At 45.7% G+C, this 27,249-nt stretch overlaps 1 protein-coding gene across 1 annotated transcript; it reads right to left on the reverse strand.

The window, feature by feature from the left end:
• Window positions 1-27,249, reverse strand: LGI2 (leucine rich repeat LGI family member 2). Its single transcript, XM_022567149.3, has 8 exons — window positions 27,053-27,249; window positions 25,058-25,129; window positions 24,000-24,071; window positions 21,940-22,011; window positions 16,789-16,860; window positions 15,928-16,097; window positions 9,586-9,750; window positions 1-1,558 (listed from the first exon to the last, which is right to left on the reverse strand). The coding sequence occupies exons 1-8, from the start codon at window positions 27,247-27,249 to the stop codon at window positions 741-743; spliced, it is 1,638 nt and encodes a 545-aa protein (XP_022422857.1). The 3' UTR covers window positions 1-740.

Genomic DNA, 27,249 nt, shown 5'->3' on the forward strand with positions numbered 1-27,249 from the left:
CACAATTGCTCTGGCCACCATGCGGGTCATCTCTGAACCCCAAGAAGAGGGGGAAACTTTGTCTCACTCCTGGGTCCACAGCCTGTGATGGACCAATACATGTGTCAGCAGAATATTTTTTTCTGTAGCAGAGGAAGCAATGTTAAACGTTATTTTGTTAACACACCCGTGATGAACATCCATCTATATGAGCCAATGAAACAGTCAAGGCTCTGCTATTAGGGGGGATTCAGGAAACAGGGAAGGCTCAAAATAGCGTTGCTGAGCGTTATCCGATTTTTAAACTAATCGTCACCAAATCTCTTCAGCTGACTTTGGCTGTGAGCGTCCTCACCCACTCGATTGCTAAAATGGAATGAGAAGGGCCCATAGTGTGTTTGGTCTTTTTTTGTTTTTATTTCGTTATAAGAGCTGTCCCATCTTATCCGATTTTCTCCTTCCTCATTAAAAAGAAAAAAAGGCGCATTGTTTCCCTAGATGGTAAGACTTAACGTTGTACTCTTTTCTCAGTAATTACAGGCTTTCAGATGTGTTTTTAAGTGGGAGAATGGACATGTCATGCAGTTAGCCAATAAATGCAATCCCTGATTAAAATATGAGTTCTAAAAGTTTGAAAACTTCTAACTATTTCCCCAGTGCATTTGTAATTTCAGACCTGTGAACCTGGATTCTTTTTGCCCCCTTGGTCCTCTCCTGTGACAGCTAAAGCTACGCGTCTTTTACATTCACCAATCACACCTTCACAAACTTAAGTCAACAACTATGTGTTCAAAAATCTTTGTTTTCCCTTTGAAACTGGATGCAAAAAAGAAATCTCTCCTGTCAGTGGAGACGGCTGTGAAGGAACGAGGCGCCTGCACATAAATCTCCTTAAATTTTTTGAAGAGCTGCTTCTCTTTATCCCACTGGTATATCTGGGAGAACGTATAGTCACTCCCCAGGGCCAGGTAGTGATTCTCTTTAAAAGAAAAGGGCTGCAGGGTCATGGCCCCCCGGGATGGGAGAGCCTGGATCTCCACAAACTGCTTACTATTCCACCTCATGACCCTAGAGTCCCCGATGAAGCGGGTGAGGGAAAGGTAGAGGGCGTTCTGCATCCTGAAGCTCTTCACGGCCAGCACATCCTCCATGTTGGGGATGTCGCTGTGCGGGACAAACTTCTTAGAGCTTTTATTCCACTGGAGGATGATGGGGACCTGGGAGCGGCTGGAGAGGATCAGGTGTGATTTGCCGTCTATTTCAACAAACTCGGCATCCGTGTCCCTGAACCACTCGTGCAGAGACTGGTATGAGTAGAATCCTTTGCTGTTCCATTTATACACGGTCGACAGACCAGCTTTGGAGCTGTCTGCGATGACAAAGAACGTCTCGTCCTCGATCTGAAACAGCTCGATGTCGTTGGGCTTGGAAATGCGAGAGACTTCTATGTCCTGGAATTTGACAAACTTGGTCCAGCTCTCGTCGTATCTGTAAATGTGGGAGCCACCGAAGAGCTGGGCCACCACCACAAAGACCTGGTCGTCGATGAGGATGGCCTTACAGCCCACGATGGACTGACCTGCGCTCCAGAAGAGGGGAGATGGGGTTAGGGCAGCCACCGTGAGAAACACTCGTCCAGAGTCAGAGAAAGACAAATATTATATGATACCACTTATATGTGGAATCTAAAAATAAAACAAGTGAACTTATTTATAAAACAGAAACAGACTCACAGACATAGAAAGTAAACTTATGGTTACCAAAGGGGAAAGGGGGTGGATAAATCAGGAGTATGGGGTTAACAGATACACACTACTATATGTAAAACAGATAAACAACAAGGACCTACTGCATGGCACAGGGAACTATATCCAATACCTTATAATAATCTATAATGGAAAATAATCTGAAATATATATATATACACACACACACATATATATATAAAACGGAATCACTTTGCTGTACGCCTGAAACTAACACAATATTGTAAATCAACTATAGTTCATTTTTTTAAAAAAAGAAATAACAAAGAACAATGAACAGAGTAAATATTTATTTATGTAAATCTAAACTATATATAACAAAAATTTCTTTAGGTAAATTAACTGTATTGAATAATAATATATTAAACAATCAGAATATTTTTTGCGTTTAATCAAGAGAATGAAAAGGATAAATCTTTATGTAAATCTAATTGGTACAAAACAATAATAAAATCTTTAGGTAAAAAAAAAAAAAAAAATGCCCGTCCACAGTGAAACTGGAACCCTTATGAACTGCTGGTGAGAAATATAACATGTTCAGCCACTGTGGAAAACAGTATGGCGATTCATCAGAAAATTTAACAAAGAATTACCATACGATCCAGCAATTCCACTCCTGGGTCTGTACCCAAAGAACTGAAAGCAGGGTTTTGAAGAGATATGTGTACGCCGTGTTCATAGCAGCATTATTCACAATAGCCAAAAGGTGGAAACAACCCAAGTGTCCACTGATGGATGAATGGATAAACAAAATGTGGTTTATACACACAACGGATTATTGTTACACCTTAAAAAGGAAGGAAATTCCAACACATGCTGTGTCATGGATGAATGTTGAAGACATTATGCTAAGTGATATAAGCAGTCACAAAAAGACACATAGTGTTTGATTCCACTCATATGAGGTACCTAGAGGTGTCAGACTCATAGAGATAGAAAGCAGAAGGGTGGTTGCCAGGGTCTGAGAGGAGGGGAGAATGGGGAATTACAGTTTAATGGGTACCGAGTTTCAGTTTTTCAAGATGAAGAGCTCTGGGGATTGATGCATTTATTGAACCACACATAAACACAGTTAAGACGGTAAATGTTATGTTATGTATATTTCCCCGCAATTAAAACAAATAGTTTTAAAAGTACCTCCATCGAAATAGGTAAGTGTTGGTCACCTGGGCCTCTGGCATCTTTAGAGGCAGGTGTATAATTCAGGAAATTCACTAAGACACCAAGCGAATTGTCTGTATGCTATTCCCGACTCCATAGGGGAGAATGAGGCATTTAAACGGGTTTCTTCTCTTGGGGGGTAAAAAGCTAGGAGTCAGGACTTAGAGGCAGGAAAAAAAAAATGTAATGAGAGCTCTTGAGGACGTTTGACCTTTTCTGATTTCTGAAGCCGAGCGGAGGCAGAACAGACCAGTGTTAAACCTGGTGACTCTAGACCACACGGCCCAGCACCTCATAAGCTTTCTGACCCTGTGGCAGTTCCCTCAACTCCCTGTGCTCAGGCTCCTCCCCTACCAGATGAGACTAAGGATGCTGCCAGCCCTGACCTTACACAGCCGCTGTAAAGACTACCTGAGAAACTTCACGGTCAGGGTTTTTAGTACAGAGCTTGCACACACAGGAAGTGATCAACAACTAGTCGCTCTCATTATTGGGTCATTGAGGCAATTGAGATCACGAGCCATGATCTGAATGATCTAGCTCAGGTGCCACCAAACCAGAACTTTGCAGGAAAAGGGTAACATTTTCAGTCGTTGACTCCCCTGTCTGGGTCACCTCCCATCACCTTCTCCCTATCTGCACCCAGACCCCCCACCCACACCGTTCCAGCCAGACAGCAATAAGACCACCCACATCTCAAAGAGTATTGGCCCGTCATCTAGGTCATTCAATTCAAAGTTATTTCTTTCCCCTAATTTTCTAGGCAGTTTGGACCAAAGTGAATTTGGTCTGTAAATTACAAGGATAATTACCCCATTTCTGTCCTCAGTATTAACATTGGGGGCAGACGGTTGGTGGATTTTCGGGTGGTATTTACTTTTCTCTTCCACTGCTTTGGCTTTCCTGCAAGAACCTGGTCCCCTTCCTTTGTTTAAAACTAATTATTACATTTTTTCTGAGTATAAAGGTTTTTAATGTTCATCAAAGCAAATTTTGAAAATAATAATAGGTAACACATAAAGGCGCTATACTAAGCACTTTACATGCTTATTATATACTTAGCACACACTTAATTTTGTACCCCGTTTTATAAAGGCACAGAGAAGTTAAGTAACTTATACAAGGTCACACAGCTACAATGTGATGGAGCCTGGGATCCAAATCCAGGTAGTCTGGCTCCAGTCTACACTCCACCACCAATGTACCAAAAAGTACAAAATCAAAATCACTTGAACTGCAAATGCTGAAATAACATTTAATATCTTGATATATTTCTTTAATTGCCAATCTCTGCACATATCCAAATGTGCCTTTTAAAAATAGATCTGGGCTTATAGTGTACATGGATTTTTTTATAACCTGCTTTTTTCCCTTGACCACTATGTTGTGAACATTTTCCCATGTTATTGCGTCTTCTACAGCTTGATTTTTTAACACTACGTGGTATTCCATTGCATGGAGGCACCATATTTTATTTAATCCCCTACTGCTGGACATTGCACTTATTTCCAGTTTTTCATTATTGTAAGTAATAGGCTTCCCTGTAGAGAAATCTGTGTTTGAAAACCATCTGGCAGTGTTCTTAAATGGAGAGATTGCGGGGTAGACATTGTGCACATTGTTAAGGCTTCTGGGTTTAAACTACCAAACTGCTCCTCAGAAACTGCATTGACTCCCCCCGACAGCACTAACTGAGGTGCATGCTCCTCCTGAGTCCCTGGCTACGGAGGTCCCTTCTACCCAGAAGCATCCTGCAGCTATACTGGTCTCAGCCGAGGGGCCGTGTGAGAAAGAAAGAATTCCTTTCTTGGAGATGCTCCATAAAGCATCCTCTTTCCAGGTGTAGCCTGTGTAGTTGTAGCTTATGGAGTTGTCAGCAGCAGCAGAAATCCTCGTGTGTGTGTGTGTGTGTGTGTGTGTGTGTGTGAGTGAATATGTGTTTTAATCTAGGAGGAGAGATGCTGCAACATACTTAGTGGGCAGAAATCAAAAGGCAAACAAAATTAACCAAAAACAGGAGAGGTGAGAAGACATGTAGAGAGAAAAAGGAGAAGACGTAAGGAGCAAAACTTCGGGGGGCGGGGCGGCTCATGACCCTGGGTCTCCCTCTCTCACCAGAGGATGGATGTCCCTTTTGCACAATGCCCAGCAGGGCCACAGAGGGGGAAGCATGTGTCCCGCCCATTCCTCGGAGCCCCAGACTTGCCGGCCATGGATGAAGAAAATCCTGCCCAGCTCTTGCTGACTCTGGGATCACCCTGTGATCAAACGAGATGATAAATGAGGCATGCACAGCCCCATGAGGAGAGAACGGTCCACGTTTACCTTGGTCTTGTTCGAGGCAAGTGGTTCTGGGGCTGTGCCCTTGCTCATCCATTTGTCATCTGCCCAGCTCGTGTGAGCTGCAGGGCTTTTCTTCACACCAGGCTGAATTCCAGCAAGCCACACTCTTTCCTCCACAGAGCGAGCAAGGCCCCTACTTCTGTAACCACCCTCTTTCCCAGCCTCCCTCAGGCCATGCTCTGCTGGTCCTGGCACTCCTATGCTTTTGAAAGTTGTGGAGACAATTTTATTGAAGTCAAAGAATTAGGGTCTATGGGAGAAGGAGGGCTGCTCCTATTTTTTTTTTCACTATAAAATAGAGACAATAAGTACACATCATGAGGTTGTGTAGCTGACGAAAGAAACAGCTTATAAATCACTGAGTATGTAAATGTGAGTTGCCTTCCTCTAAGTGAAAAATTATGTGACGAGATTTGTGTTTAATGGAAATTCATGTAATAAGGGAGCAGAGAAGGCAGACTTCATTCCAATCCGGTCATCAAGAAATGCTTCCTGTAGGAGGCTGCATTTGAGCCTGGAAACCCAGGTGAAGGGAGAAACAAAAGAGAGGTGGTTGAATTGTAAGATGTGATCAGGAATCAACGTGACAGGAATTTGGCAATATGTATTCGGAAATGTGTGTTGGGACCCTGATGTATGAAATCTGTGTGCTTTCATGAATTAAGAAGAGTAAAAGATCCAAACCTGGTGGATTTCCCTAGCGGTGGTAGCAAGGAATAATAATCAAATATCTATTTTTTATCCGCAACTGATATCCCAACACTTGTTGAGAACTTACTATACGCCAGGCCCCATGCTAAGTGTTATATAAGCCACCCAGTTAAATTCCCATGGGCCCAATACTATGATGATACCATTTTACAGATGGAATTCCCACTTTACAGATGAAAGGGGCTCATGGAAATTAAAACTTGGCCAAGGTCACCAGCTAGAAAGATCTAGAGACAGATTTATGAAAAACCAGTGTGACGCTGGAGTTCATAAACTTAACGAACACAATTTTGTAGCTCACTTCTTGGGCCTGGCTGTGAAGAGGATCCCAGTGGGCTGCATGTCCAGCTGCCCACCTCTCAGAAGATTCAGACTTCAACACTCAGAGGCCAAGGGATCCCTGGAAACCAGTAAGCTCCAGCCCTGGCTCTGGCCACACCCACTCTGCTCTCACTGACCACTTCCTACCCGCAGCTCTGCGGCCTCCGCTGGGTCCAGGCCATTAGCACTTGCCTGAATCCTTGCAATAGCCTCCAACTGCTTGCTCTGGTTCCACTTTGGTCCCCTCCCCACACACGGACTACTCTCAGCCCAGCAGCTGGACACAACCCAGCATTCTGTAGCACCTGCACCTTCTGTGCAGCCTGGCTGACCTCTGCACAAAGGTAAAAGCCCAAGTTCTTCGTAGGACCTGCAAGGCTCCCGTGATCAGCCCTCCTACCTCTCTGACTTCGTCTCCTACAACTGCCCCTGGATCATTCCGTCCAAGCCAAACCAGCCACCTGCCTGTTCATCCAACAGGAAAAATGCCTCCTGCCTCTGGACTGCTGCGCTCACTCTTCCCTGTCCGGAATGTTCTCCCCGCTGTTCCCACCCTCCATGTGCATCGAGCCCTCACGTCCCACAAGTTTTATTCAAACACCTTCTTAATGAGGCCTCTACCGGACACTCTACCTAAAATTTCAGTCCTCTCATGCCAACACTTCAAATCTTTCCTCCCTGCCACCGTTTCCCTTCTTAGCATGCTGTCATCTAATGCGTTGTACGTATTACAATTCTTTGTCTTATTTTACTGTCCCTCTCTCTCCCATTATAACACAGACTCCTTGAGGGTGGAGGTTTTCTTGTGACTTGTTCACTGCTATGGCCCCAGCACCTAGACTGGGCCTGGCTCAGAGTAAGCACTCAAGAAATCTTTGGGAACAAGTGAAAAAAAATGAATGAATGACTTGATGAACCTAGGGGTGTGACCAGCTGCTGTATGTAGGAAGGGCAGGTGGAGGGCAATGCTGTCGCCTCCTACCAAGGTCAACCTGGGAGAAGGAAAGGGTGGGATGCAGCAGTGGCAGGTCCCGGGCTCTGCCTTGGAAGTAACAGTGGAGTGATTCAACATGCCTGAGCCTACATCTCTTCTTTTGGAAAGGTAAGGAGGAAGCCAGCATTAAGAACTGCCTGCTTGGGACTTCCCTGGTGGTGCAGTGGTTAAGAATCTGCTTGCCAGTGCAGGGGACACGGGTTCGAGCTCTGTTCTGGGAAGATCCCACATGCCACAGAGCAGTTAAACCCATGTGCCACAACTACTGAGCCTGTGCTCTAGAGCCCGTGCTCCGCAACAAGAGAAGCCACCGCAATGAGAAGCCCACGCACAGCAACGAAGAGTAGCCCCAGCTCTCCGCAACTAGAGAAAGCCCATGCGCAGCGCTGAAGACTGAACGCAGCCTAAAATAAATAAATTTTTAAAAGAGGAAACAAACAAACAAAAAAGAACTGCCTTCTCTGTGCCTGGCACTCATCCAGTTCTCACAACATCCATGGGAGGTACATCTCCTGCCCATTTCACCCATGAGAAAACAGAGGCTCAAAGGCCACAGCTACTTCCTAGCACATGGCAGAGTCAGGAGTAGAATCCACGTTCATAGGTTTTCAAAACCTGAGCTCTTTATAGTTCATATGCCTCCTCTCTCTTGAAGAGAGGTCGCTTGTCCTCTACCTACGGGCAGGGAACCCGCAATAACACCTCAAACAGCTGTTATGAGCCCCAACGAGACTAACCCGAACCTGGCTCTCTGCAAGCCCACAACCAGCACCGGCAACAAGCACTGGCCTCAGAACTGCCTGCACGAGAGCACGGCTTCACTCTGCTCCCACCTCCTCGTGTGAGAGGGAGGAGAGAAGGCAGAGGGGCCTGCTCCTTCAGCCCTCACCGACCTTCCAGGTCAGAGAAAAGATGGAAGCAAAAAACCATGCGGGTGGTGAGTTCCTCTCTCACCTCGTTTCCTCTAACATGGACCGGCTTTAGGGTCCTGAGGCCTGGGCTCCCTCCACAGGTTCACCTGCACTGCTCTGTGCTGAGTCTGCGCTTGGAGCGAGCGGGGCTGCTCCCAGGAATGTGGGCTCAGCACTGGGAGGCCAGATGGCATGTCGGAGCGTCAGGATCTACGTCTCATAGACCTCTCCGGGCTGCCAGATCAGCCTCATTAGCAGCTCTGCTCCCCGAGGGTGAACGATGCTCTCCCTGCATCCCTGCACCTGCTGCAAGGCCAGAACCTCCGTATCTGGAAATGCTACCTGGATACGCTTCTCTCTGCCCCAGCAAGACGCTGCTCGAACCAGAGAAGGAATCACTGAAGGAAACCCTCACGTGGGGCAAGAGTTAGGCCACGTGGTGCTGTCTGTAAAGTCAGTATTAGTATCAGATTGCACTTTGATAAATGAGAAGTCTTTGAAAGATTGTTTTGACTTTATCCACTGATTTAAAAAGCAAGTAGACGGTCTATTTTTAGTAGCGCTAAGACACTGGGATTCAATGATGGCCCCAAATGAAGCTCTAAGTCTTATCCCAAAGGCTTGAATTAGGAAGCCATTTATGCTTATTGTGTATGTACTTATTAAAAGGAAGTAGTGATCACCAGAACTTCGCAAGGGGGCAATAGAAACAGCTATAGTGTGTGTGGGTTCATGAGTGTGTGCATATGTGTACGTGAGGACGTGTGTGTGTGCATTAGCATATTAGTTAAGAGCTTACAAAAGTCAAAGGATTCGGGCTTCCCTGGTGGCGCAGTGGTTGAGAGTCCGCCTGCCGATGCGGGGGACACGGGTTCGTGCCCCGGTCCGGGAGGATCCCACATGCCGCGGAGCGGCTGGGCCCGTGAGCCATGGCCGCTGAGCCTGCACGTCCGGAGCCTGTGCTCCGCAACGGGAGCGGCCACAACAGTGAGAGGGCCGCGAACGGCAAAAAAAAAAAAAAAAGTCAAAGGATTCATTTAGCTGCTAAAACGCTCATGCAGGCTGAGGCTGTCATAACTGCTCAAAATCAAGGGATTCTGGGAGTGACTTCTCACCATTTCAGGAAAATGCTTCCCACCACAGGCCCCCATCACCCTCTCCCTTTACAAAAGGATCACCAACAATAAATAGAATCACCACCTAAGGTTTCTGCTCTCACCAATAACTGACCATGTCCAGAAAAAGTTGGAGGGAAGAGGGTGGGCTGGAATGTGTTCCCAAATCAAACCAAGCCAGAGAGCCAAGCTCCCTCTCGGGATAACAGAGAACATTTCTTCTCTCCCGGGCTTTAGGCCACGCTGAAATGAGGTCAGTACATCCAGTGAAAGCCATAACACACCTGTAATATTGTCATAGCTCCGGAAATTCATTTCGATGTGGTCCCACTCCAGCACCATGCAGTTCTCCATGCTGGGCTGAGCGATGGCCACGTACACATCATTCTTGGAGTTGAACGTATCCACTGAAACCGACTGGTAGGGCAGAGTCTGATGAACAACAAAATCTGGGAAGGAGTGTTTAAAAAAAAGTCTCCGTGAGCTCTCCTGTGGGCATTATGGACCGCCATTCCCCTTCTATCCTTTCTCTCATCAGTTCCAAAGAGGACTGGGGACGGGGGAGGGCAGGAGAGAAGCAACACACATCATGGCACGTTTCACTCTGGATGAGTCCAGAGAGTTCTGGCTTGTGCAGAAATAGCAGACTGAACGCACAGCTTCTAATACAGCTTCCCTGAGATAAATAGCTCACAAGTCTGGCTAGAGGATCTCAAAGTTTTAAACAAATTTGGTGAGACCTGGCTTTCAGAAAGACAGGACAGAAAGGATACTGCAGGACAACATTCCTGAAACTATGGTGAAATTTACTCTATGAAGAAGGGCTGCTGTGGGTCAAATTTCTTTGGAGAATGCTGTTCTTTTTAGCTCTCTCAGAATAGTACAGGTAGTAAAGAAAACTAAAAGTAAATTCCCCAGAGGGCACACTGCAGTTTTGGAAACCAAACCAAACTCTTTGACGGGGTCTTGGAGGTTTATAAAGCCCACTGTGCGGGGAAGTTAACCTAGGTGTGTTTACTGGTTACTGGACTGGTAGCAGTGCTAAGTACGGCTGTGCCTGGGATCTGGGTACTGCTCTGCAGCTCAGGGAGCAGTTACAGGAGATCTATTAGATTTTCCAGCAATATAGACGCCATCCTATTTAAGCACGCATTCTGCTCTTACACTTAGTGGCAAGTCAATACCCATCATCTGTGTCGCTCCCTGAGCTACAATGACTTACTCTGTGAAATCTTGGTACGGAATGTACAGTCTTACCAAGAAACAGGGTTAGCATGCCCTCGGATGCAAGAACGGTTAGTGTGTGCAGTAGCTAGAGAAACAATGAAGAAAGAAGTTTTTGTAAAAAAAACAAAATACTAATAAAGTTTAAGTTATTTCTTTGGCCAGAGATCTTTCAGGGTGCACTGCTTCTTAGCAGGCTAAAAGTGCCCAGGGTAAATTGAGGGTGGACGTCTGGCTTAGAAAAGTAGTTCCTATGAGAAAATCCTGGCTTTGCCCACCTCTTCCCCCACCCAATCCTCATCCATGCCCACTGAAGTCCCATCTCCTCTTGCAAAGCTGCCCTGACCAGTCCAATCAGGGGCCCTTCCTAACTTGCTGGACTCATAATCAAGCAATGTTGTTTACATATTATTATTTACTAGGATTTAGTCTCCAACACAGAGACATCAGGGTCAGATTTGAAGAAATGGGAGAGATCTTAGAGCCACAAGCTGAAGCTCAGAGAGGGTGTGTGCCCGGCCATGGACACACAGCCAGCGTGGTGTGTCTCCTGAACCAAGGGCTTCCTAAGGAAGGTCCTACACTTCTCAGAGCTCCAATGACACAAGCCCACAGCAGCCACTCAAGAAATAATTGATTCAGAAGCCTCATGAAAGATGTCAACTGAGGGCTTCCCTGGTGGCGCAGTGGTTGAGAGTCCGCCTGCCGATGCAGAGGACACGGGTTCGTGCCCCGGTCTGGGAAGATCCCACATGCCACGGAGCGGCTGGGCCCATGAGCCATGGCCACTGAGCCTGCGCGTCCGGAGCCTGTGCTCTGCAACGGGAGAGGCCACAACGGTGAAAGGCCCGCGTACCGCAAAAAAAAAAAAAAAAAATGTCAACTGAGAAAGGCATTAAAAGGGCAGGTACCAGGTAGTGAGTAAGGAGGGCCAGTGCAAAAGGACTAGAGGCAGGTAAGGGGGCAGAGCAGCTGAGCGAGTGTTAAGGTGGGAAGTGTGGAGCCGGGGCCGGAAGAGCAGGTGCCCGTCAGCGGGCAGAAGGTAAAGCTGAGGAGTAAGGGTGGCGTGAGGCACTGGAAAGAGCGCTGTGCCTGGAGTCAGACCACCTGAAACCACTCCCTGTGTTTGACTCCGTGGGCTGCGTGCGCACCTCCCCTTACAAGGCCTCGGTTTACTCATCTGCAGTATGGGGGCAATGATCCAAGCTCGATGGCAGGAACAGACTAGGTAATGCGGTGGACATGCCGACCTCAGGCTCAGCACACAGTAGGTGACTGATAAATATGGAACTGAGATCCAAGCAAGGACAGTCCCCCTCCACTGCCCTGGTCACCACTGGGCCATCTCTTGGGGACAGTGTTCATTTTAACGGCATCTAAGATAAAATGCCGGAGCGCTGACTCTGCCTTTTTGCTGAGTGACCTTACGGAAGTTACCCAACCTCTCTCTGCCTCAGTTTCTTCATCGTCGGTTGAATCCATACTCACGTAGAACAGTGCTTTGCACAAGGTGCGTGCTCAATACATGCTACCTTTTGGAGGGGCCCCTCTCTTTCTCAGTGGACAGGAGCTGCTGAGTAAATGCTTGCTGGCTTGGCGAGTGTGGGAGGGCTGGCCTCGCCCCTGACTGTGGTGGGAGAGGACGGGGCTGAATGAAGGACGTACAGGGAGAAGAGGGAGAAGCAAAGAGGAGGCTGCCTCTGCACCCGACAGCAAGAGGTGGCCGAGGGACAGTGGGGACAGTCGGCAGGAGTGGAGGAGGTACCCCGCCCTTCTGGAACATTCGGAAGAGCTGGGGCAGGTGAGACAGACTGGTTTCTACCCCGCCTGCACTTGCAGCTCCAGGAGCTCGGGCAAGAGCCTCAGGTTCCCCAGGAGTAAAATGAGGGCAACGTCTATTTCACAAGGTTGCTGTAGAGGCCGAATAGGAGACTGAGGATTAAGTGTTAGCGCCCAGCCTCGGCTGCGGTGATTCCTCAGGAGTTCTACATGTGTAACAGTGACAGCGTGAAGCTGCCTGCGTGAAGACTTAGGGCAGAGTCACCATGGATCCTAGTTCCCCCTCCCCTATCAAGTCCCCCAAAATACCAGCGTTGCTTGGTCAAAGACTAAAACCTGAAAAACTCCTGGTTCATTCCTGTGGGCCCCGGTGGCCCCAGTGTAGAAGTCGGAAAACGCTGCAAAAGGCTTCCGTGTTCACAGGCTGATAAATGGGAAAAGGGAAATGGAAGCAGTCACGGTCTGCTTTCTTTCCTGGAGGTAGAAGAGGACTCAGAGAGTACAGCTGCGTTCTTCTAATTACCACCAAGACGTCTATAACCTCCTCCAGCATCTCCGGTTGCCTTGCCTCATCCAAGTCTGCCCAAGGTTCCCAACACTCCTGATGCTTTATAACCCCCTCTGCTTGCGTTCAGAGCTTCCTGACTACACTCTGAATTCTCAAGCACTTGTGAGCTTAAAAATGCAGGCCGTTTAAAGTGCAGACCCAAAAGTTTCAGTTTTTTATTTTTAAAAAATTCCAGAATTTTAATTTTATTTTTAAAAGAAATACAGAGAGCATTTTACAAATCTAGCCTTTCATGGTCCTATTTTCATTGATTTCCCCCAAACATTGGTTTCATAATATTTTCTATATACTGGCTATCTGGCACAGCACAGACTGTTAAATCATTCGAGTTATAAATCTAATTCTTAATAGGACACTCCTTCTCCCCCTTCCCTGCTCCTGTCCAAAAAAAAGGAGGAGAAGAGAAAGAAGGAAGAAGGGAAGAAACCGGTGAAACAATATGATTGATGAATGTGTGTTTGTGTGAATGGGGGAGAGGACTCAGGGAATTTAAACATCTTCCCCCATCACCATCGGAAGTTATTTCTCACAAACGACAAAAGCACATTCATTGTGGAAAGATCTCAAACAATCCACACGCTGATGTGACATCAATTTACTGGTGTTAAAGTATTAATGGCCTTCTCTGCAAAAAGCACTTCCACTTCCATTCACATTGGATTAAGTTCATGATGTCAGTGGGACTCTTACAATTTAGGTCTTGCTCCCACTGGAATCAACAGATTTTTACATACCTATTTATAGCACTTGCAGAAAATAAATTATACATGATGCTGATCCTATTGGGAGAGAAACTGCACATTAATGCATTATTTCTCTCTGCATTTTCATCAGCCCTGAAATAGGGAAACTAACGGGACAATTAGGATGCAAAATTCACTCCCTCTTAAGGAATTTAGTGAATTATCCACCTAACATGGGGAATTATGAGTAGGTAACAGGGGTTTTTGAGGTGGTTAAAAATAGACTTGAAGCAGAGGGTTATGGAGGGACTGGTTAAAGCTGAAACGGGCCAGGGGTGGCTTTGTGGTGCTAATTACACCCCTGTGCTGAGGAACAGGATGGTAATGTACCCTCCTCTCCCTGGGAAGAACAAGGTGAGACATCTACCGGAAGAATTTACTCCTTTGCTAAAACCCCGAGCTAAGAGGAAAACAGTTCACTCAGAAAATGTGCTTCTTCCCCAAACTCGAGTGAGGATGTGGTAACGGTACCATGAGTCTTAGACTTGGCTTTCCAACTTCCATCCATCCTCACCTATCTCCTCCCTGGCCTTAAAAAGAGCACCAGCGTGTGAGGCTTGATCTGAGCCAGAAGATAGGAACCCCCAAAACTCATACTTTATCGACCTAGTTCTTACAAGGCAGGGGCTACATTTGGGGGGAGGGGGTCACAACTTGGTGGCACGATTTTTTCGTGATGGAAGACACCGTGGGTGAGAGCTCATCTGTTCATGAGCCTTAAAGGGATAAAACAAGAGCAAAGACAGAATCATCTTCTCCCTGTTTCCAGGTCGCGGAGGGGGGGCTTGACTTCCTAAATTTTAGCAAAAAGCTTGTTAGCAAAGATAAATATGTATAAGAGAATGCCCCCAAGTGTGTTAAGGGGCTCATGACGCCCCAGAGATTCTGGGTTTAGGACAGATTCCTAGTTTCCAAGGCCCTCTATCGTCCAAGCCATTTCTCTCTGAGATTGGCAACGTTGTCACACACTAGGGCCGGGAGTGAAGAAAACAATGGAAAAGCTGCTCACTTCAGCATGGGGTTTAGAGAACTCTCCAGAAAAATGAGAAGAGGCAGAGAGGCGCCCCAGCGAGCTGGGGTTTCACGTTTCATACGGCATGGCCTTGAATGCCACCTTTTGGTGCAAACGTCACTGACCGTGACCTCTGATAGATTGCACTGCTCTACAATACAATAAATAACCCCCCAGTGGCCTCAGCTGGCTAAAGGGCACCTGTCAATTACACAGCTGAATAAGTCCTTGTTCAGTGATGAAAGACAAGGGCATTTCCATAAGACTTCAGGTTTCCTCTCAGAAAAGAACAGAACTTGTCAGGTCCCTTATTTACAAAGATATCTAGAAATAATTTTTACTTTTGAGTTTGTTTATTAGATCGGGGGATAGCAGTAGGACTAGCCTAAATGTGATATTTTGTTCTTAGGGTTTTTTTGTCTTTTGAGCTTCCATAACTATTTACTGAGTTCTCTTTTCTGCTGCTCCTACTGACATGACTTGAGGCTTTGTAGATACCAACTGTCAGCCTAAGTGTTTATTTTTATAAGTCCGGTAAGCAGGTTTCATACTGTGGATTGATCCACTCTCCTTTAAAATCTGGCTTTTAGAAGCTATAGAAACTCCATCTAAGCCTTTCATATGGAGATATTCTTGGGCTCTCTACAAGATATGACAGTTGAGGCAGTTAGATTTTAGCTTTATCTTATAACCTGAAAATGTATAAACTGAAACCCTGAGGCAGACTGTGGAAAACAAAATCAAACTTTCTTGACATTTTTTTCCTCAATGTGAATTTTTCCTTTTGATAACTACTTGTTAACTTATATTCCTACTTTGCCATTGACTAAGATGCCTAGCTATCTCATTTTACATGGAACTACAAAAGCAATTTATAAATTTTAAAGTCTGGTGTTTATTAGTTAAATGTCCTATAAATTTCATAGTATTCAATCAAGAGAACAGTGACTTAGGTCTCTCTGTACTGTCTTTATATGAAACCTAGACTGCTTTGAAAATGTTCTCATGCCAAACTCACCTTTGAGCTTAAAAAAAAAAAATCTTTAGACAAATTTGAATTTTGTAGAGAATCAAAAAGAATCAAAAGTAAAGCCAGTGCAGTTAACAAAAATCCTTCCAAACTGTTGAGATATTTTCCTTGCCACATCAAATCATTTCTTTGAGAATGCTTAAATTTCCCCTAAAATAATTTTGATAGCAAACTTTTACCCCCATGTTTCCCCACTCCCTGTTGACAGTCTAAAAGAAAAACAAAGGGTTATTCTAAATATCAGACTTGGATGATAGAGGTTCTGAATACCTGTAGTTGTGCATTCGTAGTCAAAGCTGGTCACGTCATTCAGCTTCTTTTCCTGATATTCTGGTGGACCGATACACAGGACATCAGAAACAGTGGAATTTGTCATCTTCAACCACAGATACAACCACTTGGCTTTGCAGTCACATTCAAACTTATTGCCCCTTAAATCTCTAAAAAGCAAAACAAACACAGACACAGAGAAACAGACATGTCGGAAATATTTTGGCCCTAACATGAAACTCCAGAAATCCTGATACCCTGACATATTTAATAACTCCCCCAAATGGAATTTCTTTTTAGTTTTGTATTTAATACATCCGATGTCTTTTGCGTACCACTGACTTTATTTAACACTCTTCAGTGCCCATGATTCTAACCGTATAGCACGCAGAGGGTGCTCAGAGTTGACACAGCACCATTTTTCCAAATCCTCTTGAAACTGTCACCACGCCATGGTGGAAATGGGGGAGGGGCGACAGAAGAACACCACCCAGCAGAGGTTCTCGCAAGCAAAAACAGGACATTACAGGAAGATAGTTTGGACAAACACAATTGAAACTTTAAGATCTTGTTAAACTTTGCCCAGCAAGGAGTGACAAGCACTAGAAGACAATGCAGATGGATACGTTACTGCTCTCTGGGAGAAAGGAAGCCCCCCCCACCCCCCGACCCAGCATGCCGAATTACCATTGGCCTAATGCTACTAAGTATGTGGCAAAGCTAACACAATACAAACTATATGCTGTTTCCCAGTATTCGCTACTTTGTCATAGATTTTTAGGTACAACACAAAAAAAATGCAGTCTAGGGGGAGAGGGGATTTCAAGACAAGCACACATAAACTTAATTTTCATTACTTACAGTTCAATCAGAGAGTCTAAATCACTGAAGACATCCCTTGGGAGTGCTTTTATGTGATTATTGGCCAAAGAACTAGAACAAAAAAGTCACATTTTAATGTGGTTATTATCTCCATGTCCTATCCCTCTGAAGTCCCTTAAATAAAGCAAGTGATTTAAAACAGAGTTCTAAGCCTCTTTAGCAAAAGGTAGTTCAATTTCTGGCTTTGGTCATTGATACTGAGATAAAGAAATGAGTTTAGTTATACAAAGATAACATTATAGATGCTGGAGCATACAATGTCCGTTTTTTGTTTTGTTTTTAAAACAAGCATTTATTAAGCTCTTGATACACATGTTAATAATCCTCAGATGGCATCTCACGTTTCTCAGAATAAAAGTCAAAGTCCCTTTGATGGCACCCAAGGCCCTCCATTGTCTAGTTACCTCCATTCCCACTTACCTGTGGGACTGAATCTCTGATGACTCAGGTCACCCACACTGGTTCCTTTGCTATTGCTCCCACAGGCTAGTCACACTCCCAGCTCAAGTTCTCTGAACTCGGTGTTCATCTGCCCGACGCTCTCACCCTAGGTGTGGTTCATCCATCACCTCCTTTAGGTCTGTCCTCCACTTTCACCACCTTCCCTGATCTCTACACAACTCCTTTCCGTGCCCTGTTGATCTCCACTGCACTACTGTCACTTAGCATACAATATCTATTAATTATCTATCTATTTGTTTACTGACTCTGTATTCTCCCTATACATAAGCAACATGAGGACAGAGATTTTTGTCTGTCCACATCTGTATCCCTGGCATCTAGAACAGTGCCTGGCACATAGTGGGTACTCAGTAAAGTCTTTCTGAATGGATGACTTAAGCACTAAAATGAGAATGATAAAAAGATAGATGTACAGCCTTATCCTAAGAAGTTCCCTCATGGGGCATCTAAGTGAACTTTATTACTTGTGACTATTAAAAAATAGTATTTACTTTATGTAAATATTCTTTTACATAAAGAATCTCAGCTCTAACACTAATGATAATAGAAAATCTCAGTGAACCACAATGTTTAGGGAATGACTGATTGTGATCAATTTCATTTTCTCATTAATTAAGGTTGACCAGAAACCATATTTTGTATTTTTGCCCTTAGTGTTGGAGATCTTTCTAAAATGTCCTAATCTACCCCCCATCTCCGGGAAGCAGACTTGAACAAACATCATCAATGCTTTCTCTGATGATTCAGGGTTATGCAGTGCCCTGTCATCATCCTGCTGAAGGTGAATGTACGGCGTGCTGGGCTGCTGACGTAGAAAGATGACAGGTGTTGAAATGACGTACATCAAGTCTGATTTCTCCCAGGCATCATGCCCTAATGTGAGTCAGCCAAAAAACCAATGCTTACTTTTGTTTTCTTTTATACATTTGAGTATACAAACAGCAAAACATAGAAATGATAATCCACATGTAGGTAATTCAGCACCAACCTCTCTAAAAATATATATGAAATTAATCTTTTGTAGCATCATAATGACCCATCCCAGAAGGAGGAATGAAAGGGTGCTCCTCCTTAGAGTCAACTAGGGTAGAAAGTTTGTGCCCATTTTAAATCCAAACATTCTTGCTGAGTGAGAGCCATGGAATACAGGGAGACCTATAGTTTCTAAATTATGTCTTTTCCCATCCAGTTAACCACGAATGGATTACAATACAATTTCATGTATTATTTTACCTTCCTTTCCTAAATGATTTATTGGTACAATTTTAAACATGTTGGAAAACAGGCTGAGCAGATTGAAATCGTAACTACAGACTGTAGATTAATCAGACTGAACATTCTCTAGAAGTAGTTTCTTGACATTTAAAAAGGAGACAGTTTTGATTTTTTTTTCTGGCTGCTAGTCACTTTTTCTGGAAAGTAAAGTACAATATTTTTAGCTAATTAAAGGTTACTAGTTTAGCGAAACATTTTTAGTGAATTGAAATGCATTGGATTGAAGTGATAAGCATATACGGAATGGTCAAGGCCAAAAGAAAAAAAGCTGAATGTTTAGTAACTGTTCCAAGTGTTCAATTTAGATTTCAGAAAGCTGAATTATTTAGATGGACTGTCCACCCCTACCCCGCCCAGACTCCGTGCATAACATCTCACTTTCCACTTCATTTTGTGTACAAGTTCATGGCACTTCATTTCTAAAACTACTTAACAGCAACTGGTCCCTTGGGCTTTGTGGGACCGCTGGAAAACAAATGTCCTAGATTTTAGTTACAGATTGGCACTGCTCCTTCAATGCTTTGAAACCTGATCTATGTTTCTTTACCTATGGATGTGAGTCTGCAGGTGTTGGAAAAGTTCATAAAGGTAAAAAGCAGATACTTAAAACAAGCAACTTCCAGATAGTCACTTCCTTAAGCACAGGAGTGAACTTTAGAGACCTGATGTGTTCTCCTTGCTTAGAAGTTTACAAAAAAAGGGGGATGGGGTGGGCTGGGAGGATCAGTTCATTCTTTCAACAGTGTATTAAATGTTTTTATTACTACGAACATCTCCAGCCCAGAGGAGTCAACTTTAAAAGTCATAAGACTTGCCCTGCAGTAGAGCACATATGGAAAACCCAGCTTAGTAACTCATTGGTCAGTCAGTGAATCAGAAAGAATGTCCTGCTGGCTCAGCCCTGTGTGAGACCCTGGGGGAAGAGCAGAACTAATGGAAGATCAGCAGGGGCCCTGCCCTCAGGGAGCTTTCAACACAGCTGGGGAGATGAAACTAACATCCGTGAAAGGGCACCAACCAATATGGCCAGTGTCTACAGCAAAGTGCCGGTTGTGTGGAATCAGCTAGGAGGGCTGCAAGAGGTGTGGAGGGGAGATCAGGAATGGCTCCAAGGAAAAGACAGAACTTAATCTGGACTGTGAAAGAAAAGGTGGATTCCAGGAGATCAAGGGCAGAAGAAACCGTATCCTGGGCAAGGGAAAGGATGTAAGGGAAAGGCCCAGTAATGGGGTGAATTGGGTGTGCACAGGGGCACCCTGAGAGCCCAGTGCTGTGGGCACATTCAGGGAAATGAGCTGGAGAGCTGGGGGGAGGCGGGCCCCATAGGCTTGACTGTGGGATGGGAACACACGCTGGATGGGCTTACATCTCCTCTAATGCATCAGATGCGCTCTGGACCCAAACAAAGGACTCCTTTGTTCCCTCTGTGTGTGCCCCCTGCATGTCACACAGACAAGGAGGTGCCTCTTGCACACATATGGGTGATACACAGCATATGGTTGTATGTGCAAATGTGCAAGCACACACACACAGTTATGTGCACACATGAGTAGAAGTCCATGTACCCAAGGGCCCACATGCACAAAGATATGCAAATACATATGCACAATACCTGCATATTTACATCTGTTTTCAGACCAAGGACCCATAGCCAACTGGTCAGATGAAAGTTGACATCTGGGCGAGCTCAACCAGTCACACGGGCTTTACTTTAGGCGTATAATCTGCCCAGAGCCTTTGCTCAAAAGCAAAGCCCTTCATTCCTGACTTCTGGGAACTGGCTTTGTCTTGCCACAGCTGTTCTTCTCCAGGCCCCCACAGTTGTCTTCCTAGCACATCCTGTCTAGCCACCCAAACTGCCAAGGCTACTCGGCAGCCGCAGGAAAAAACTGAGGCTTCTTCATTAGCGGAGGGAGGGAATGATGCTATTGTTGTGAACGATGACGACGATGATGATAACAACGCCAACCAGACCTTGAACATTTACCGTGGATAATGGGCCGGATGATTTGCAAGCAAGCACTAACCCACTACGTGCGGCAATCTTATGAGGTCTGTATAATCATCCCCATTTTTAAGGATGAGAAAAGTGAGGCTCGAAAAAGGCTAAGTAATACTAACAAATGGTGGCCTTGAGATTTGCACTCGAGTCTATTGTGACTCAAAGCCCATGGTCTTCGCCCCTACGAGAACGTGGGGATTTGGCATCTAGGTTGAATCTGAAAAAACAATCAAGACTTTTATAGCAAGGAAAGAAAACATGGAGGAATGATGCCAATAAGAGTCTGATGTTGTCCAGGATCGGCTGTGCTGCTCCAGATGTTTAGAGACTCCCATTTCCACTCCCTCATCTCCTTACTCTACAAGCTGTAACTTAGGCAGGACTTCTGATCGGTAGCATTCCAGAATCAAGTGCTTACTGAGCCTACTGACAGACACCTTTGCCTCTATCAGGGTCAGATGTGAATGATTATCTCCTTAGATGTTGTATCGGTTTCGGTTACACACCCTGGAGGTATTGCCACCCTGCCTAATACCCCTACTCAAAGCCCTGTAACTTCCCCAATTGTCTTTTTACCACAGATAAGCTGACTATGGAGATGGGATATGTTATCCTATGTTATCCTACTCAAACACAAAGTTTCTAGCGTGCAAATGGTTAATAAATTGCTCCTGCCAAGACAATGACGATGTTCACATTTTCATAAGCACAGGCACTATTCTTCCAGTTTTCTAAATTTGCTAAGTGTGTGTGCTTGTTTTATTTGATATGCCAATTCAAATCAATTTGTTTAATTTTTTCCTCCAGAAAGCTATTAAAGAACCCAGAGAGCTTAGCTTAAACCACAGATTAATCCAACATAAAAAAAAGAAAAGCTATTTGCATCCAAATTAAAGGAACCACAAAAATGTCTCTATTCTACTTCATCCTAATGTTGATCCTCCATTCAACAAACATTCTTCAATGAGTCAGGTAAGCCTCAGTTCCCAAATCTGTACAATGGGGACTCACAGATTATGGTGAAATATAAAGAGAGAAGGCTTAGTGAGCACTCAGCCCAGGGCCTGGCACAGAGTAGGTATATGATACATGTTCCATCCCTTCCCACCTCGTCCATCACTCCCAGCTCAGAGCGCTCCTGTCACATGCAGTCATGTGGACCATAACGGCAATTCGGGAGGACGGAGAAGATAAGAAAGCCAAGTGTGTGAGTGATCACAATGGGCTGGTGTCTGATCGACACTACAGAAACCGCTCGGGCAATCTGGCAATGAGTTTCCTTCAGAAGCTATCACAATATGTAGAAAACAGTCAAGAAAGAGAGAGGCACTGGGAAGTGACCCTCACTCTACACATTAAATAGGGCTTACAACACTTTTCACAGGACTTACAGGTGAGTCAGGTCACGAAGGCCACGGAAGGCGTTTCTTGAAATGGTTTCTATTTTGTTCCCCTCAATGAACCTAAGGAGAACAGCCATATAATTAAACTGAATTTTCTCTGCTTAATATCTCGAAAAAACGATACTGGGATGCTTTCAGAATGAAATCTAAAAGCATTTATAAATTTCAGAAATTCATCTCCAAAGGCTTGGTCAGCTATACCAGATTCCAAGTGGGAGCTGGGTGTGTGTGCAAGAGTGCCTCCACACAAGTGTGCTTTTTGCACTCCTTCCAGAAGCAGCCTGGAAGTCTTCAAAGTCAGGATTGGCAGCATGGGTAAAAACATCTTGGGGGAAAAAGGAGGAGAAAGCCCTACACAAAGGCAAGATATTCTCAAATTCCACAAGACTGGAACGCTTCCAGACATCTTCCCCCCTCCAACCTTCTTACATTTCACAGTGCCTGGCTATAATACTTCTGTTAACATCATTGCCCCTTGAGGGGAGCCCATTGTTTTACCTCTTCATATTAAAGTCTTTGCCCAGGGAGAATTCCATTAAGCTTGGCTTCCGGCAAGCTTGAGTTCATCATGTCCTACACAGTGTCATCTCTGAACAAGTGGGTGACAAGGCAAGGATATTCTCAAGATCTCTAGGCTACTTGGAAATAGAAAGTATAAGGAAGTTGAGCATGGGCCACACTTCTTTCTCTGTGCTAAGATGTCTTAGGGCTTGCACACAGGACCTTGCAGTAATAACTCCAGCCATGCTTTAAAATGGGGAATACATGAAGTGAATGCACTAGGACTATTCCCTAGGGCCACAGAGAACTAAATTTTCGTTTACGGCATCGCATTTCTTCAAATGTAAGAAAGTCTCTGATGAGATGGTCCAAGGGAAACTTTGCAACATGATGTTTTTCGTTAGTGAAACAGTTCTTGATTCGTACACTGAGAATGATCCGGTGCCTGGTTTTTTTTTTTAAATCAGGGGTCTATTCAGTAATAGACTTCAGTATAAGCTGAGAAGCGAACTTCCTCCTCAGTAACCTTGACAGGAAGATGTACTGCTTGAAAGAGAGAATGGATGGTTCTTTGTTCACCACCTCCATCGGCTGTTGATGTGCTCTGATAGAACCTAGTTGGCCTAGCACTTCAGCCTGACCACTCTTCCCAGGTTACCCAGACTATCAAGTATTATGAGAGTACCCATATTATGTATCCTCTGAAGAAACAATTTCTCCAGAGACATCTTTCCTGAGGACAGGAAATCAGCAGAGAGCTTTCTTAGACCCAGGATGTATTTAGAATTCCAACATCTACCTGTTAACCTCAGATAAGAAAGCAGAGACATGGATTTTAAAAATCCCCCTGAATGCTAGGTAAGGAAATCCCATCTGATAGCAGGATTAATATTATTACAAAGTGACAGAAGACAAGGGTGGAAGAACTTAAGGGGAAAAAAAGACTACCTGAAAGTGTGAAGAGGCAGAAATCAGAGCCAGGCATTGCTGGGGGTGGGGGGGGGGGGGAAATGCACAACTGAAAAGGGAAAAATAACCTTTATTTTAAAGGAGAAAAAAAAAATTAGACCCTCAGCTGCAGCTCACGGGAGACACTGCAAACGGGATATAGGGCAGGTAAACTAAAAACGTGAAGCTGTATCCCCAAATAGGGAGACTTTCTTAAAAGTATGTAACCCTCAGAATCCTTCAGCTTCATTTCTGGCTGATCAGCAAATCCATGTCTAGCTTTGAGAGGTAAAAATATCCAATATAATTTCCAATTGTGCTTATGACATGACAAATTAAATGTCAGCAGAGAATGAATGAATATCTTTCCTTCTTTCCTTCTTTGTTTCCTTTCCCCCTCTTTGTCTCCAACCTCCTCCTGTCTCAGCATGTTTATACACAAGTAAACTATAAAAGGTCAGCGCTGAAAACAGAATGGGGTTTTCTGAATTTTCTCCACCCTTAAGCTCTCTAAGAGATGCTGTTCCAGCTTGGAAAGCAATACAGCCATTCCACTGACATACCAAACACTCAGCAAATACACAAAGCACAAAACTTACAGGTATTCAAGATGAAAAAGTCCAGCAAAAGCATCATCCCGGATGACGGTGAATGAGTTAGAATTCAGCAATCTGAAAATAAGAGACATTAGGTTTCAATGCAGAAGTGTAAAATTTGAGTCACGGAGTGAAGCCATTTCTGTTTCTTTTGTTATGTTCTGATCTGCGGGCAAACACGGGCTCTTCTCAGTGTAAAACTGGCCCATTCGGTGTGCAACCTGACTCAGACACTGATGGACAATGGCAAGTGGATTCTCTTTGGCCAGATTTTCTGGTCACCCCCATTATTTCACCTTTCTTCCCTACGGGTCTCAGTAAATATGACCTGAGAGCTCCTATTTCCATAATAACATTTAGAGGTTAAAAATGGAGGCTCTCTTTTAAAGTGAGGTGTTTGGGAAATGGTACGTTTAGGTGAAATTCAGGTCATAATTCAGTGTAATCATGTCCCCAGTTGCTGGATATGGGCGATGGCATCTACAGTAAAGTCCTTGACAGGAATAAAGATGCAGACGTAGAGAATGGACTTGAGGACACGGGGAGGGGGAAGGGTAAGCTGGGAAGACGTGAGAGAGTGGCATGGACACATATACACTACCAAATGTGAAATAGATAGCTAGTGGGAAGCAGCCGCATAGCACGGGGAGATCAGCTCGGTGCTTTGTGTCCACCTAGAGGGGTGGGATAGGGAGGGTGGGAGGGAGACACAAGAGGGAGGGGATATGGGGATATATGTATACGTATAGCTGATTCATTTTGTTATAAAGCAGAAACTAACACAACAATGTAAAGCAATTATACTCCAATAAAGATGTTAAAATAAATAAATAAATAAAGTCCTTGAGGAAAACATGTGCTGAAAGAAGGAAAGGACACTGCGCACTGGGGACTCAGCTCAGTGGGGACACAACAGGGCAAGTAAACACTAAGAGCCAGCCACAGTTTACTTGTGGAGCTTGGGTATCTTGGGAAGGACTGATACCCAAGAGACAGAGACGGCTCTTCCCAGGACCGCACCTCCAGGAGAGCCATTTCCAGAGAGGACTTCCCATACTCACAGCAGCTGCAGGGAAGGCAGGTGAGAAAACATTCGGTCCTTGATTTCCGAGAACGTTCCGTTTACCAGGCTCCTACGGGCAAGAGAGGAACAAAGCAAGGACTAGGTTGCTTTGAGGAAGTGCCGGGCAAGATGGACGAGAGGCCTTATCCTCTACCTGTGCTTTAAACTCCTCCACTCAGGAATGAGGCTTCAAATGGTTGGCCAGGGTCTTCTCAGGGGTACGAACAAGATGAGTCCAGCCATTTTCCAATGAACTGGATCAATAGGAAAACTGGACTGAATAATAGAAACCGTTACTATCAGTCTAGCTCCTTGCATAGACATCATCTCAGCCGGTTTATATCAATAACCCCTCACTTCCTTTTCTTAACTACAGGAGGCCCTAGCTGAAGATGGATAATTCCTTCACCTCTGCCCATGATTCTGTTTGTGTAGACACAGCATTAGTGTTGGCCGACGAAACTCAAGGGTAGGATTAAGCGTTCCCCTTGGGAGCACATCTCTGAAAGTCGCTCAGAGCGCTTCTGATTAAATGCACCGTGAAAGCCTTGGGAAACAACCCAGAGACACCTGAACTTGAATGTGTGGTGGGAGGCCACGCCATCTTCCAGAGTTAACGGCCAATCAGAACAAGGAACCTGACTATTTTAGCCACCAGGGCCCCTATCCTTTCTGGCCGCAGTAGGACCTCAATACATCATTTCAGAATTATTTCAGTTAATATGCAGATCCGTTAAGAAGCTGCTGGCCTAAGGGATTTAACCAGGGGAATTCTCATTTCTGGAATGCTCCATGTCACCCGACTTAGCAATATTAGGCGTCAAACAGGCCCTCTGTTTCTGCTCAGCCAGACTCTTCTGACTGCCTATAAATGCAAACAGGAAGCCCTTCACTCCTGGGTCCAGGCTCCAGCGCCTTGCCTGGGGTGGAGACACGGAAGTGGAGCACAAGAGCAAGTGAGAGCAACCCGCTGCTCCCCCATGGGAATCCCTGCCTCTACGACGGAGTGGGCATCACCCAGCACCTTGGCCTGGATGTGGGAGTCATTTCAGCAGGAAACATTTCCCGGCAGTGAAGATATTGCCCAGTAGCCCCTTCCCCAGCCATTATGAGAGCTGGCCATGTGGTTTGAGTGGCTGTGTGAGGCCAGGCTGAAAGCCCCTGAGCAGGTGGACCAATAATGGGAAGCCCTTTCCTGTCCGTTCCTCCAGCACTGAATAAGCAGCCAGCACAACACGCGGTGAGGAGGGGGGCAAGAAGCCCTTATGAGCTCAGGGCAAGGAGTCCGGCTGATTCCCAGCACTTGCCCTCTGGGCTGGATGCCCACATTCCCCAATGCTCCGCCAGGTCCTCTGTGCTTCCCTCTTCCGGGCCACATGCGGCGGCATCTCCACTTCTAGAGGTGACATGCCTTCTCCCAGGTACTGCCCCACCTGCAGTGTGGACAGGTCCAGAGGAGGGCATCGTGTAAACCACAGCCCCAGACCTCAGGAGGGACAGTGAGGCCTCATCCCTCTGCAAGCGCTCCAGTCATGCTCGGCTGCATACACAAGCCCCCCACACAACCTTCCCACCCCCAACACACATCCTCTCAAACTTTAATGCGCCCCAGAATCACCTGGGGAGGCCAAACGCAGACTCCAAGGCTCCTCTCTCAGACCCTGCATCATTCGGTGCGGGCCCCAGAATCTGCATTGGCACAAGCCCCCCCAGGTGGATCTGATGCAGGTGGCCCGCGGGCCAGACTTTGAGAAACACTGCCCCAGGGACTTGTCTGGCTTCCCAGACTCTGGATCTCGGGCTCCCCTCATCCTCCCCGGGGCCCGAGACTCCAACCCACGTCCCACCGCGCGCCCCAACCCAAACGCAAAGGAAGGGGCTGGGAAGTGGGGTCAGGGTCGCGCTGTCCCGGCGCCAGAGGCAACTCCCGGGCGGCGGCGGGCGCCGGGTGGGGCAGGACGGGGCAGGGGCTGCCGGGGTCCCACTCACTCACAGGGAGCTGATGTCGCCCGGCACGATCCTGGGCACCCAGGAGGAGCCCACGCAGATGATGGACTCCTTGGTACAGCTGCAAGTGGCGGGGCAGCGCGCCAGCCGCCTCACCTGCGCGCTCGGCGGGATCAGGCACGCGGCTCCCAGCAGCAACAGCAGCCGACCCGGCGCCCCGCCGCCGCCCCGCCGCAGCGCCAT

Source organism: Delphinapterus leucas, chromosome 5 (assembly GCF_059928025.1).
Source record: "Delphinapterus leucas isolate spDelLeu-1000000601 "Yukka" chromosome 5, BTC_Dleu_Yukka2, whole genome shotgun sequence".
Lineage (NCBI taxonomy): Eukaryota > Metazoa > Chordata > Mammalia > Artiodactyla > Monodontidae > Delphinapterus > Delphinapterus leucas.

Coding starts and splice junctions, on each gene's coding strand:
- LGI2 (XM_022567149.3), bottom strand. CDS start 27,249: ATGGCGCTGCGGCGGGGCGGCGGCGGGGCGCCGGGTCGGCTGCTGTTG. Junction 22,012..23,999: donor CTTTTTCATCTTGAATACCT/GTAAGTTTTGTG, acceptor TGTTCTCCTTAG/GTTCATTGAGGGGAACAAAA. Junction 16,861..21,939: donor CTTCGTGACCTGACTCACCT/GTAAGTCCTGTG, acceptor TTTTTGTTCTAG/TTCTTTGGCCAATAATCACA.